Source organism: Oncorhynchus masou, chromosome 28 (genome assembly GCF_036934945.1).
Source record: "Oncorhynchus masou masou isolate Uvic2021 chromosome 28, UVic_Omas_1.1, whole genome shotgun sequence".
In the NCBI taxonomy this organism is placed as follows: domain Eukaryota; kingdom Metazoa; phylum Chordata; class Actinopteri; order Salmoniformes; family Salmonidae; genus Oncorhynchus; species Oncorhynchus masou.
The window spans coordinates 39,357,694-39,371,857 of record NC_088239.1 but is presented as its reverse complement, the minus strand read 5'-3'; the positions used below and the strand labels follow the sequence as shown (position 1 = coordinate 39,371,857).

At 41.8% G+C, this 14,164-nt stretch overlaps 1 protein-coding gene across 1 annotated transcript in view; it reads right to left on the bottom strand.

Annotated features, from left to right (window-relative positions):
* col27a1a (collagen, type XXVII, alpha 1a) overlaps positions 1–14,164 on the bottom strand; it is a 260,653-nt gene that overhangs the window by 115,806 nt on the left and 130,683 nt on the right. The window contains exons 27-28 of the mRNA XM_064941974.1: positions 12,449–12,502; positions 11,687–11,740 (exon numbers count right to left, since the gene is read on the bottom strand). Of these exons, the coding sequence (XP_064798046.1) occupies positions 11,687–11,740; positions 12,449–12,502 (108 nt within the window). The remainder of the gene's footprint in view (positions 1–11,686; positions 11,741–12,448; positions 12,503–14,164) is intronic.

Sequence of the window (14,164 nt, the reverse complement as noted above, 5' to 3'; positions counted from 1 at the left end):
AGTTTTCCTTTGAATTTTTATGGGAAAAATGACTGATTTACAGTTCATGGGGGTTGCCTAATCATATATATGAAGTTGTGGAAAGATCTGATTTTTTTAACCCCTCCAAACAGCCCCTGAGACACCAATTATGGCACTTCCGGTTGGCACAGGAAGCTGTAACTCAACATACATCCTCACTGGGGTATTCCATTAGAGAATCCTGAGTTTTAAGTCTTTACCATGAAAACTGACTGATTTACACAGGGTTCAATGCACTATGTCCATCAAATTGCAGGCAGTGTATGGGTACACACTTTTAGGGCGATTTGGACCACTTCCGGTTGGTCCAGGAAGCTTAGAATCGACACAGGTAGACCTTATAGTGGTCTGATGGACTGGTACCAAAGACAGGTTCATACAACATTCATAACCCATATAGACTCCAGGTTGTATTTAGTGGAGCAGCCAATATATTCCTATGGGGAGAGAAGTCAATGAACACTGTTTTTATGTAAACACCTTCTTTTGACTGTGAAGGGTTAATGTCACACGGTCAAGGATAGGCTTGGACAGATCAGGAGGACCTTAGGAACAGTCCTGTGGTTGAATTGTCTTTCTAAACCTAACGGTTCCGCCGCTGTCACCCAAAATCAAATGACGTACTGGTGAAGGCTTCATATTGGGCCTATTTTTCTCATGGTCGCGCGCTCAGACCGAGCGAGCTACGGCAAGCGGGGCGCCACGTTGGACTCGGCACAGTCTGGACTCTATGGTGATGCCATTGTTTGTGTTGATTTCAGAATGTCCATTTGGTCATGTTTTCTCACTTTTGCAAAGTCACTGTGCATTTGCCATATGGTTAACTGGGCAGTCACCATCACCAATTTGTCATGCCATAAAAATCATGCAGGAATGCCAAAATGACTGGCCCGATGACATAGGGATGGCTGGGCAGTGATTTTGGTACCTCTCCATCGCTCGTTTGGGTTGATTTCAGAATGTCGCTTTTGGTGATGGTAACTCACCGCTTAAACATATTGCAAATGTTCCTTACTTTTGCAAAGTCACAAAAATTCTTGCAGGAATGCCAAATTGACTGGCCCGAAGAAATCTAAAAAAAAAGCAAATATGTATTGTGCATTTGGAAAGTATTGAGACCTTTACTTTTTGTATTTTGTTACGTTACAACCTTTTGTAAAATTGATTCATTTAGATTGAGTAAAAAAAATCATCTAATTTTAATCTAATCTACACACAATAACCCACAATGACAAAGCAAAAACAGGTTTTTAGAAATGTTTGCAAATGTATTAAACATAAACACCATATTTACATAAGCATTCAGACCCACTGCTATGAGACTCGAAATTCAGCTCAGGTGCATCCTGTTTCCATTGATCATCTTTGAGATGTTTCTACAACTTGATTGGAGTCCACCTGTGGTAAATTAAATTGATTGGACATGATTTGGAAAGACACACACCTGTCTATATAAGGTCCCACAGTTGACAGTGCATGTCAGATCAAACACCAAGCAAGGTCGCCCAAACTGAGCAATCGGGGGAGAGGGCATTGGTCAGGGAGGTGACCAAGAACCCGATGGTCACTCTCCAGAGTTCCTCTGTGGAGATGGGATAAACTTCCAGAAGGACAACCATCTCTGCAACATTCCAATAATCAGGCCTTTATGGTAGAGTGGCCAGATGGAAGCCGCTCCTCAGTAAAAAGGTACATGACAGCCAGCTTGGAGTTTGCCAAAAGATACCTAAAGGACTCAGAAACAAGATTCTCTGGTCTGATGAAACCAAGATTGAACACTTTGGCCTGAATGGCAAGCATCATGTCCGGAGGAAACTTGGCACCATCCTTACGGTGAAGCATGGGGGTGGCAGCAACATGCTGTGGGGATGTTATTCAGTGACAGGGACTGGGAGACTAGTATGGATCGAAGGAAAGATGAACGGAGCAACACACAGAGAGATCCTTGATGAAAACCTGCTCCAGAGAGCTCAGGACCTCAGAGTGGTGTGAAGGACAACGACCCTATGCACACAACCAAGACAACGCAGGAGTGGCTTCGGGACAAGTCTCAATGTCCTTGAGCGGCTCAGCCAGAGCCTTAACTTGAGCCCTATCGAACATCTCTGGAGAGACCTAAAAATAGCTGTGCGTGTAAATGTGATATTTCAGGTTTTTTTTATAAATGTGAAAACATGTATAAAACCTGCTTTGTCATTATGGGGTATTGTTTGAAGATTGATGAGGGAACAAACAATTTAATCAATTTTAGAATACGGCTGTAATGTAACAAAATGGGCAAAATATATACTGTATATATCAGGGATTATAAAATATGCATTGATGGAACCCACAATCAATATTAAAGCTGATTTACCCCTAAATGTTAAAAAAGTACAAATGCAAGCCGAGATCTACTGCTCAGATTGTGAAAAAAATAATAATAATTATTTAACCTTTATTTAACTAGGCAATGCCGCGCCTTGGTCTTAGTATTTTGTGTTTTAGTTTAGTAGTTAGTCAGACCAGGGTGTGACATGGGGTTATTATGTATTGTAGTTTCATATTGGGGTTTGTAGTAGTTGGGATAGTAGCTGATTAGGGGTGTGTGTGTTTAATAGGTTTGGCTGCCTGAGGCGGTTCTCAATCAGAGTCAGGTGATTCTCGTTGTCTCTGATTGGGAACCGTATTTAGGTAGCCTGGTTTTCGCTTTGCATTTCGTGGGTGATTGTTCCTGTCTCTGTGTAGTGTGCACCAGTCAGGCTGTAATAGGTTTCACGTTCTGTTTGTTGTTTTTGTATTTATTTAGTTATTCGTGTATAGTTCGTTCGTTTGTCTTCCTAATAAACATGAGTAACTTACACGCTGCATTTCGGTCCGACTCTCCTTCAACAAAAGAAGAACGCCGTTACAGGCAAGTCAGTTAAGAACAAATTATTACTTACAATGACGGCCTACCCCGGCCAAACCCGGCCAACGATGGGCCAATTGTGCCCCGGCCTATGGGACTCCCAATCATGGCCGGATGTGATACAGCCTGGAATCAAACCAAGGTCTGTAATGACACCCTTGCACACTGAGATGCAGTGCCTTAGACCGCTGCACCACTCAGGAGCCTGACTTAATAAAAAAACATGACTTAATAACCGTAAACCTATGCTACATTGAGTACCGCTACATTCACACAATAATGTGATTAATGTGGATAATCAGATTAATATAATAGTTTGATTAAAATGTTTACTTGCTTTGCAAGAAGAACGATTTCCCTAATAATCATGTTTACATGGACACATCTGAAATCAGGCTACCTGATGGCAATGCAGAAAATCACCAATCAAAATAAACGTTCCAACACAGCGACCATGTTAGTTTTGGTAAGCATATTTGATTCAGAGTTTGGACATATAAAGTTTGCATGTGAAAAATGACCTCTAAAATGCATACATTAAGTTGTTTTGAACTCACTTCACTCACGCTAAGTGTGCTAGCACATGCACAGATTAAATACGCCGCTAGAATGCCGATTAAGCTGTTTATATGTCCTAAAGATTAGAAAGATTGCTCACAAACCCAGGTGTTTTAATCAGTTTAATGTATTGTTTAATTAATTACGCCTTACTAAGTATTGTTGACATACGTAGTATGTAGACCGCAGCAGTGCCTTAGATTTTCCCGAACGATTTACCAACTGGAGAGGCAGGCATATATATATATATATATATATATATATATATATTTATTTTATATATATATATATTATTTATTATTATTATTATTATTTTTTTTAATTCACCTTTATTTAACCAGGTAGGCTAGTTGAGAACAAGTTGTCATTTGCAACTGCAACCTGGCCAAGATAAAGCGTAGCAATTCGACACATACAAATACGGAGTTACACGTGGAATAAACAAAACATACAGTCAATAATACAGTAGAACAAAAGAAAACAAAAAGTCTATATACAGTGAGTGCAAATGAGGTGAGTTAAGGAAATAAATAGGCCATGGCGGCGAAGTAATTACAATATAGCAATTAAACACTGGAATGGTAGATCGGCAGAAGATGAATGTGCAGCTAGAGATACTGGGGTGCAAAGGAGCAAAATAAATAAATAGATACCAGTATGGGGATGAGGTAGGTAATTGGGCTGTTTACAGATGGGTTATGTACAGGTGCAGTGATCTGTAAGCTGCTCTGACAGCTGGTGCTTAAAGCTAGTGAGGGAGATGTGAGTTTCCAGCTTCAGAAATTTTTGCAATTCGTTCCAGTCATTGGCAGCAGAGAACTGGAAGGAAAGACAACCAAAGGAGGAATTGGCATTGGGGGTGACCAGTGAGATATACCTACTGGTGCGCGTGCTACGAGTGGGTGCTGCTATGGTGACCAGTGAGCTGAGATAAGGCGGGGCTTTACCTAGCAGGGACTTGTAGATAACCTGTAGCCAGTGGGTTTGGCGACGAGTATGAAGCGAGGGCCAGCCAACGAGAGCGTACAGGTCGCAATGGTGGGTAGTGTATGGGGCTTTGGTGACAAAACCGATGGCACTGTGATAGACTGCATCCAGTTTGTTGAGTAGAGTGTTGTAGGCTATTTTATAGATGACATCACCGAAGTCGAGGATCGGTAGGATGGTCAGTTTTACGAGGGTATGTTTGGCAGCATGAGTGAAGGGTGTTTTGTTGCGATATAAGAAGCTGATTCTAGATTTAATTTTGTATTGGAGATGCTTATTGTGAGTCTGGAAGGATAGTTTACAGTCACGTATTCTAAGTCAGAGCAGTCCAGAGTAGTGATGCTGGACGGGCGAGCAGGTGCGGGCAGTGATCGCATGCATTTAGTTTTACTTGCGTTTAAGAGCAGTTTCGAGGCCACGGAAGGAGAGTTGTATGGCATTGAAGCTCGTCTGGAGGTTAGTTAACACAGTGTTCAAGGAGTGGCCAGAATTATACAGAATGGTGTCGACTGCGTAGAGGTGGATCAGAGAATCACCAGCAGCAAGAGCAACATCATTGATGTATACAGAAAAAAGAGAGAGAATTGAACCCTGTGGCACACCCACAGAGACTGTCAGAGGTCCGGACAACAGGCCCTCCGATTTGACACACTGAACTCTATCAGAGAAGTAGTTGGTAAACCAGGCGAGGCAATCATTTGAGAAATCAAGGCTGTCGAGTCTGCCAATAAGAATGTTGTGATTGACTGAGTCGAATGCCCTGGCCAGGTCGATGAATGCAGCTGCACAGTCATGTCTCTCATCGATGGCGGTTATGATGTCGTTTAGAACCTTGAGCGTGGCTGAGGTGCACCCATGACCAGCTCTGAAACCAGATTGCATAGCGGAGAAGGTGTGGTGGGATTCTAAATAGTCAGGAATCTGTTTGGTAACTTGGCTTTCGAAGACCATAGAAAGACAGGGTAGGATAGATATAGGTCTGTAGCAGTTTGGGTCTAGAGTGTCACCCCCTTTGAAGAGGGGGATGACCGCGGCAGCTTTCCAATCTTTGGGAATCTCAGACGATACGAAAGGGAGGTTGAACAGGCTAGTAATAGCGGTTGCAACAATTTCGGCAGATAATTTTAGAAAGAGAGGGTCCAGATTGTCTAGCATGGCTGATTTGTAGGGGTCCAGATTTTGCAGCTCTTTCAGAACATCAGCTATCTGGATTTGTGTAAAGGAGAATTGGTGGGGGCTTTGGCGGGTTGCTGTGGCGGGTGCCGGGCAGTTGACCGGGGTAGGGGTAGCTATGTGGAAAGCATGGCCAGCCGTAGAGAAATGCTTATTGAAATTCAATAAGTGGATTTATCGGTGGTGACAGTGTTTCCTAGCCTCAGAGCAGTGGGCAGCTGGGAGGATGTGCACTTATTCTCCATGGACTTTACAGTGTCCCAGAAACTTTTTGAGTTAGTACTACAGGATGCAAATTTCTCTTTGAAAAAGCTTGCCTTAGCTTTTCTAACTGCCTGTGTATATTTGTTCCTAACTTCCCTGAAAATTTGCATTCCACAGGGGCTATTCGATGCTAATGCAGAATGCCACAGGATGTTTTTGTGCTGGTCAAGAGCAGACAGGTCTGGAGTGAACCAAGGACTATATCTATTCCTAGTTCTACATTTTTTGAGAGGGGCATGCTTATTTAAGATGGTGAGGAAGGCACTTTTAAAGAATAGCATTCTCTGCTCCTGCCACAGTTCGGTTGCCTTGGTCAGCAGAATATGCAAAGCAACGTTTTCTAAGGAATATACATTTTTCACCCATGTCCACCACCTGCATTGACTACTTCTTCTTAGACAACAGACTTCTTTCCTTTGTACGCTCATGCTCATACAATTGGATTGTCATACCTGATCACGCCCCTCAGACTTTAGGCTATCAGTTGGTGGTGGGACTGAGCCCCGCGTACCTTGACTTTTTAATATGCGCTAGCTGTCTGATGAAAGTTTTGTTAACTTTCTGACTGCTCAGATTGATGTTTTTATAGCTACTAACGACACCCCCGATGTTTCAGCATCTGTTCTGTGGGAGACTTTTAAGGCCTACATTAGAGGTCAAATAATTTCATACACTAGTTTTGAATGGAAAAATATAACTGACAACTCGTTTTTTACAGTTAGATACCTCAGCATCCCCAAATGTGTACAGGGACCGACTCTCTTCACAAGCTGAATTCAATACCTTGTCAACAGGACAAATTGAGGAACTGCTGCTTAAGTCGTGACATACTCACTATGAGTATGGTGACGCGGCAAGTAAATTGCTTTCTCATTAACCTTGCCAGTCTTCCTCTGCTCAACAAATTTGTCAAATTCAAACACCTACAGGTGCAACAATAGATCCCCCACTAATAAATAACCAGTTTAAGGACTTCTATCCATCTTTATAGACCTCTGCTGACCCCTCTGCTCTTCATACATTTGTTATACTTTAACTGTCCCAACAATTGATTCAGTCTCCAAGCTTCAATTGGAGGAACCTATCACCATGGAAGAGATTTCAGAGGTGGCACGTGTTATGCAAGGTGGTAAAAGTCCTGGACCAGATGGGTACCCAATATAATTTTATAAGTAGTTTCTGGATAGTCTCTTGATTAATATGATTATTAAATCAGTCTCTCTACCTTTATCCTAAACACAGGGATCCATTTCATTGATATTGAAAAGGAATAAAAGACCCTCACTTCTGCGGGTCCTATCGCCCAATCTCACTGCTCAATGTGGATGTTAAGCTCTTGGCTAAACTATTAGCTATGCGTTTGGAGTCGGTCTTACCACCTGTTATTTCCTCTGACCAGACAGGTTCTATAAAAAATATACATTATTTTTCAAATATCAGACAACTCTTTAATGTTATGTATAATTCCTCTCTCTCAAAGCTCCCAGAGATACTAATCTCCTAGATGCTGAGAAGGCTTTTGATAGAGTGGAGTGGGGCTACCATTTTCATACCTTAGAAGAATGTAGCCTTGGCAAAAATGCCATTGCTTGAATCAAGTTCATTTCTCCACTTGCATCTGTCAGACCAAACAAACACCCACTCAGCCTATTTCCCTCTCTTCAGAGGCACTAGACAGGGGTGTCAAATGTCTCCCTTACTTTTTGCCATCACCAACGAGCCCCTTGCAATTGCATTTAGATCCAACCTACATATAACGGGAGTGTTCAGAGGCGACATCAAACAGAGGTTCTCACTTTATGCTGATGACCTGCTTCTCTATATCTCAAACCCTGATGTATCCTTACCCATTGTGTTCTTAATGCATTTGGCCTAGTCTCTGGTTACAAGTTAAATCTGAATAAGAGCAAGCTTTTCCCTCTAAATGTGGCAGCTCGTAAATACGGATTACACACATTGCCTTTCAGAGTAGTTCTCAACAAATGTACATACTTGGGGGTACATGTCACAGACAAATTTGATAATCTTTTTAGGGTAAATTTTACTTCTCTCCTTACTATGTTGGAGAAAGAATTTGAATGATGGTCACTACTCCCACTATCATTAGCTGGTCAAAATAATTAGGTTAAAATGCATACCATTCCTAAATTGTCCTACCCTTTTCAATGTATACCTATTTTTATTCCTAAATCGTTTTTTATGCAAACTCGATGGGATTATCTAACACTTCATCTGGAATAAAACAAATCCAAGGATCCGCAAGGTGTTCCTACAAAGGCCTAAACCCTTAGTGGGCATGGCCCTACCTAATTTACAGTTCTATTATTGGGCTGCCAACTTCCGTAAAATCCTACACCGCACTCACTGGACTAAACTCAGGCTTTCTAAAGGTCTATCCTGATTTCGATTCTGTTTGCGACAGGTGTCGGCAAGCCCCTGCTTCATTAATACATATGTTTTGGTCCTGATCTTCTCTACATAACTATTACTCTGCCATATTTGATACCATATCTAAAGTACTACAAGTGTATTTTCCGCCTACTGCCATAACATTATTATTTATAACATTACCAAAATACACATCTGTCTTTATAGCCTTTGAGTTTGGCAAGAAGGTTGATTTTACTTCTGTGGAAGTCGCCCACCCCTCCTTCTCATTTTGTGCGGATTAAAGATGTCTTACACAAGTTAATTGGAGAAGATAAAATATTATTCTGAAAAATTCTACCGAATGTGACAACCTTTCTTTACCTAGGTAGAGATGCCTACCTAACCCTTTGTATTTAATTGATCTACCTTTGAGTGTTTAATAGTAGCCCGTCTTACTATTATAATTTTTCTATTCGTTTTGAAGACTTGCCATGTTTCATTTTGTCTTTTTTTTCTAATGTATGCTTTGAAAGTATTACTTAAGTATTTTATATTTTTGAAAGGGCTAACACATTCCTACCTCATTTAAAAATCATGTTCCCATGTTATATTGAATGTACAAAAATACATGTAATGTATTTCAAACATTGTTTATTTTAACTGTGAAAGAAAATGCAAATAAAAAGAGTGTATTCTCACAGACTCCAGTCACCCAAGTCATAGACTGTTCTCTCTGCTACCACATGGCAAGCAGTACCAGAGAGCCAAGTCTAGGTCCAAAAGACTCCTTTACAGCTTCACCCCCAAGCCATAAGGCTGCTGAACAATTAATCAAATGGCAACCCGAACTATCTACATTGACCCCCCGCCTTTGTTTTTACACTGCTGTTACTCGCTGTCTATTATCTATGCATAGTCACTTTTACAAATTACCTCAACTAACATGTACCCTGGCACATTGACTCGGTACCGGTAGCCCTGTATATAGCCTCATTATTGTTGTGTTATTCTGTTACTTTTTTGCATTTATTTTTTGCTTTAGTTTATTTAGTAAATATTTTCTTAACTATTTTCTGAAAAATGAATTGTTGGTTACGGGCTTGTAAGTAAGCATTTCACGGTAAGGGCTACACCTGTTGTACTCGGCGCATGAGACAAATAAACTACTACTTCAAGGATAGATCCTTTTTGAGGGTACATGTAGGTCTGAGAGACAGCCCGCCAGCCAGGTCAGTCCCAGAGCAGCAGGCAGATTGATGGGCAGGGGAAGCAGCTCGCATTAGCATTTAAATCTAGTACAGGATTAACTGAATGGACAACAGAGACTGAATGCAATATGATATTTCATTAAATACAGTAGTTTGGGGGAAGGTCTCATCCCCGAGGGAAGATCCTCAGAGTCAGATGATGTGATGGCTCCAGAGGATGTACTTTTTTTTATAAATGTTTTATTTAACCTTTATTTAACTATGTAAGTCAGTTAAGAACAAATTATTAATTCCAATGATGGCCTACCAAAAGGCCTGACGGCCTACAATGATCAATGACGTCCATTGGGGTTGAGATCGAGAAAGGTGATAATTGCTTGGGTGAGCCCATAGGTTAAACAGCAACCATGAGGAATGTGCATTATTGTGCCATTCTCATAGGTTATAAGGTAAATAGGTGGCTCCAGCGGGCACATGATTACCAACACTGGACAATTAAGAGTAAAAACATTGCCTGGTCCGACGAATCCCGGTTCCTGTTACATCATGTTGATGGCAGATTCAGGATTTGGCATAAGTATCATGAGTCCATGGACACATCCTGCCTGGTGTCAACGGTACAGGCTGGTGGTGGTTGTGTAATGGTGTGGAAAAAGATTTCGCAAACCCCTTGAGGACGGAAGGGCGGAGCCAGTTGGACCCGAGCCAGTTGTCGTGTCCATCGTGGATGATGAACGGGAGTCTCAGACAGCCTCACGGTCTAATGAGGGTGGGAGCTCTGAGGATTTGAACCTGAGGTCGAAGTCAATAGAGAGGAAGACAGAACAGAGGACGATTGCACAGGTACCTTCGGTTCAGTGGAGGCTGCTGAGGGGAGAATGGCTCATAATAATGGCTGCAATGGAGAGAATGGACTCAAACATCTGGATCCAGCATCCTACGAGCTCTATTCTCCAGGGAAGGGGGAGAACCCTTCGGGGGGATCACTGCAGACTGCCTGCCAGTAGGCTGTGGAGAGCCGACACGGCAGCGACACTTACACCAGAACAGAGCGGCGTCTGGCTACTTGGGTAGAAGAGAGTGTATGTCTCTGTCATTATTTTACAGATGAACTTACATGTTCACTGTTTTCTCCATCATCACGATAAACATCTTCCTCTTCATGACCTCCATAATCATTGTCATTCATGATCTCTTCTTCTTCATGATCCTTTTTGACCCCATGAGGCAGCTGATTGACAGATCAACCCATTTACCTCTTATTATTGGTGTAAACAGTGGAAAGGTACATCTTGTTGCTCTCTTCGTGGACCCCTATTTACCACTCCCTGGGGGGTTAAAGTTAGAACATGGCCTGTCCCTCTAATTCACAAAATGTGTCCATCATCCTCCAGGACCACTACTTGTGACTATAACCAGGAACAGCCAAGTCCATTTTTTAGAAATGCAATTTAGCTGCACTGAACCCCATTTTAACTGTTCATTGTTATATTTTTATTGGCAACAAATAATAGCTGCTGGTGAGCTTTGACTTCCAATGAAGATGACAAATGCTAGGGTCTCTTTTTCACCTGCTGTCTTGACATCTGAATGCTTGGCTATCTGGCCTTAAATACATTTTATTTGATTGGTTCTCAGTCCCTCTGACCCCGAGAATGTGTAGAAGCAGTTCCATATAATTTTATTACACAGCTAAATGTTTTCCTCCACCTCAACATATCGATAAAGACTCCAGCATCACACACACACACACACGCGCGCCGCGTGTGTGGACACATGTTTAGAACAGAATCTGTGAAGATAAATCCATACACACACATGTGCACGTTCAAACAATGTGTAAGCACATACAGACATGCATTAACTAGCACAAATGCATACATGCTCACAGGCTTGTGAATTGAAACGGGCTGACTTGACTAGACAAACTGTAAGCATCTCACCTACTCCAAAGGCTGAAGAGTTGTTATTATGTGGGCTTTTAATTAATGGAAAATTGAATTAAGGGAAATCAAGTCTGAAATGTCAAAATTCAGAAGAAGCTTTTTTAAACCTCAAATACACTACAAGTTTAACATGTCCTTCATTGCAGGTTAATTCTCCTTCAACAGGGTGATCAAATTCAGATCCTACATCAGTAGCTACTTCTCTACACAGTCACAAAAGGGCAAGTGTGTGAAACATACAGTAAGTGCGGAAATATTCCATCTCATACCCATCTGCCTTTGGGTCCTCTGGTACCAATTGGCCCACGAGATCCCGGTGGGCCCTGTACAACAAAAGGAAGGCGAGGGAGAGAAAGAGAGAGGTAGATATAAAACAAAGGTTTAGAATAACCGCAAAGCCCCTTTTTGCCCACCCTGGGGGTGCAGTCTGACCTCAGGAACACACTCTGGGGTTTGTTGTTAGATGTCACTCATCCCAATTAAAGAGCTGGCTCAGGAATCTTGCTCCTCTGAGGCCCTGTGTTTATGTTTGTTTTGGTGCCTCTGTGGCCACCCGCCTCCTCTAGAGCTCTCCCCTGGACCCCTGCACTGTGAGCCAGGCGAGGCGGCACAGGGCCAGGGCAAAACACATCACAGGGTCAGGGGGTACGTCTAATTGGTTGGAGGTGTTGGAGTTTTGACTGACAGGAGGGTAATCCAGCAGCGGGAAGCCAGGTCCTATAAGCCTCAGAACCCTTCAACAACACAGGCTGTAGACTTGCTGTAGAGTTGCTGTAGCATGTTATAGTTCTTGTAATATAGTAGCTACTGTCGCAAACAGGGTTAAATGTCATTAAAGACAAGAGGTAAAGTCATATTCTATTAATTTATATGTGATCATAATGGATCAAACAAATGTTTAACATTAGATCTCGTGACACAGCTCATCCCTTCAAATATTAGCCTAGAGCTAATATTATGTGAAGTAAGCTATGCTAAGACCATAGCTAATTCAATATATCATGTGAGTGAATGAATGGATGGTGACGTACCGGTCTTCCAGGCTCCCCAGATGGCCCACTTTCACCTAGTGTCCCTTGGTGACCCTGTTTAGAGAGCAACGACACACTGAGTGATTAATAAACTACTCAACGACATGACAGCACGGGACACTGCTGTTTAAGAACAATAGCAGATTGTATCACAGTAGTTACAGTTTAACATATCACCCATTCTTAATACGAGTTGTAACAGCGGAACAAGCTATCAGAATAAGAGCAGAAAGATAGTTAAACTTCCAATTGGAAGGACACAGGATTTACTGTGATTATTGCTGACGGCTCTGAAACTGAGGAAGCTTATGTTCTAATGTATTGTGAAGTACGGGCTTGTAAGTAAGCCTTTTGCCAGTGGTGTAAAGTACTTAATTAAAAATACTTTAAAGTACTACTTAAGTCGTTTTTGGGGGTATCCGTACTTTACTATTTATATATTTGACAACTTTTACTTTACTACATTCCTAAATAAATACATTTTCCCTTACACCCAAAAGTACAAATTACATTTTGAAAGCTTAGCAGGAATGAAAGTCCAATTCACGCACTTATTATTATGCTCCTGGCTATCCGTAAATATATAAAAAAGAAAAGAAAATGGTGTCGTCTGGTTTGCTTAATATAAGGACTTTGACATTATTTACACTTTCGATACTTGAGTATATTTCAAAAATTACATTTACTTTTGGTACTGAAGTATATTTAAAACCAAATACTTTTAGACTTTTACTCAAGTAGTATTTCACTGGATGACTCACTTTCTTGATTCATTTTCTATTAAGGTATCTTTACTTTTACTCAAGTATGACATTTGGGTATTTTTTCAACCACTGTATTTGGCACATGTGACAAATACACATGTATTTGATTTGGATTTAGTACCATAGAACTTTACAACGTGACATTCCAGTGACTGATTGATTGATTTTTTATTTTATTTTACCACTTTTGTCTCCCCAATTTCGTGGTATCCAATTGTTTTAGTAGCTACTATCTTGTTTCATCGCTACAATTCCCGTACGGGCTCGGGAGAGACGAAGGTTGAAAGTCATGCGTCCTCTGATACACAACCCAACCAAGCCGCACTGCTTCTTAACACAGCCCGGAAGCCAGCCACACCAATGTGTCGGAGGAAACATTGTGCACCTGGCAACCTTGGTTAGCGCACACTGCGCCCGGTCCGCCACAGGAGTCCCTGGTGCGCGATGAGACAAGGACATCCCTACCGGCCAAGCCCTCCCTAACCCGGACGACGCTAGGCCAATTGCCCCACGGACCTCCCGGTCGCGGCCGGTTACGACAGAGCCTGGGCGCAAACCCAGAGTCTCTGTTGGCACAGCTGACGGTGCAGTACAGTGCCCTTCACCACTGCGCCAACCGGGAGGGCCTACTAATTGAGTTTTTAGATACAGTGGGAATAAAAAGTATGTGAACCCTTTAGAAATACCTGGATTTCTGCATAAATTGGTCATGAAATTTGATCTGATCTTCATCTAATTCACAACAATAGACAAACACTTAAACTAATAACACACAAACAATTATAATTTTGAACACACCGAGTAAACATTCACAGTGCAGGTTGGAAAAAGTATGTGAACCCTTGGATTTAATAACAGGTTGACCCTCCGTCGGCAGCAATAACCTCAACCAAATGTTTTCTGTAGTTGCAGATTAGTCCTGCACAATGGTCAGGAGGAATTTTGGACCATT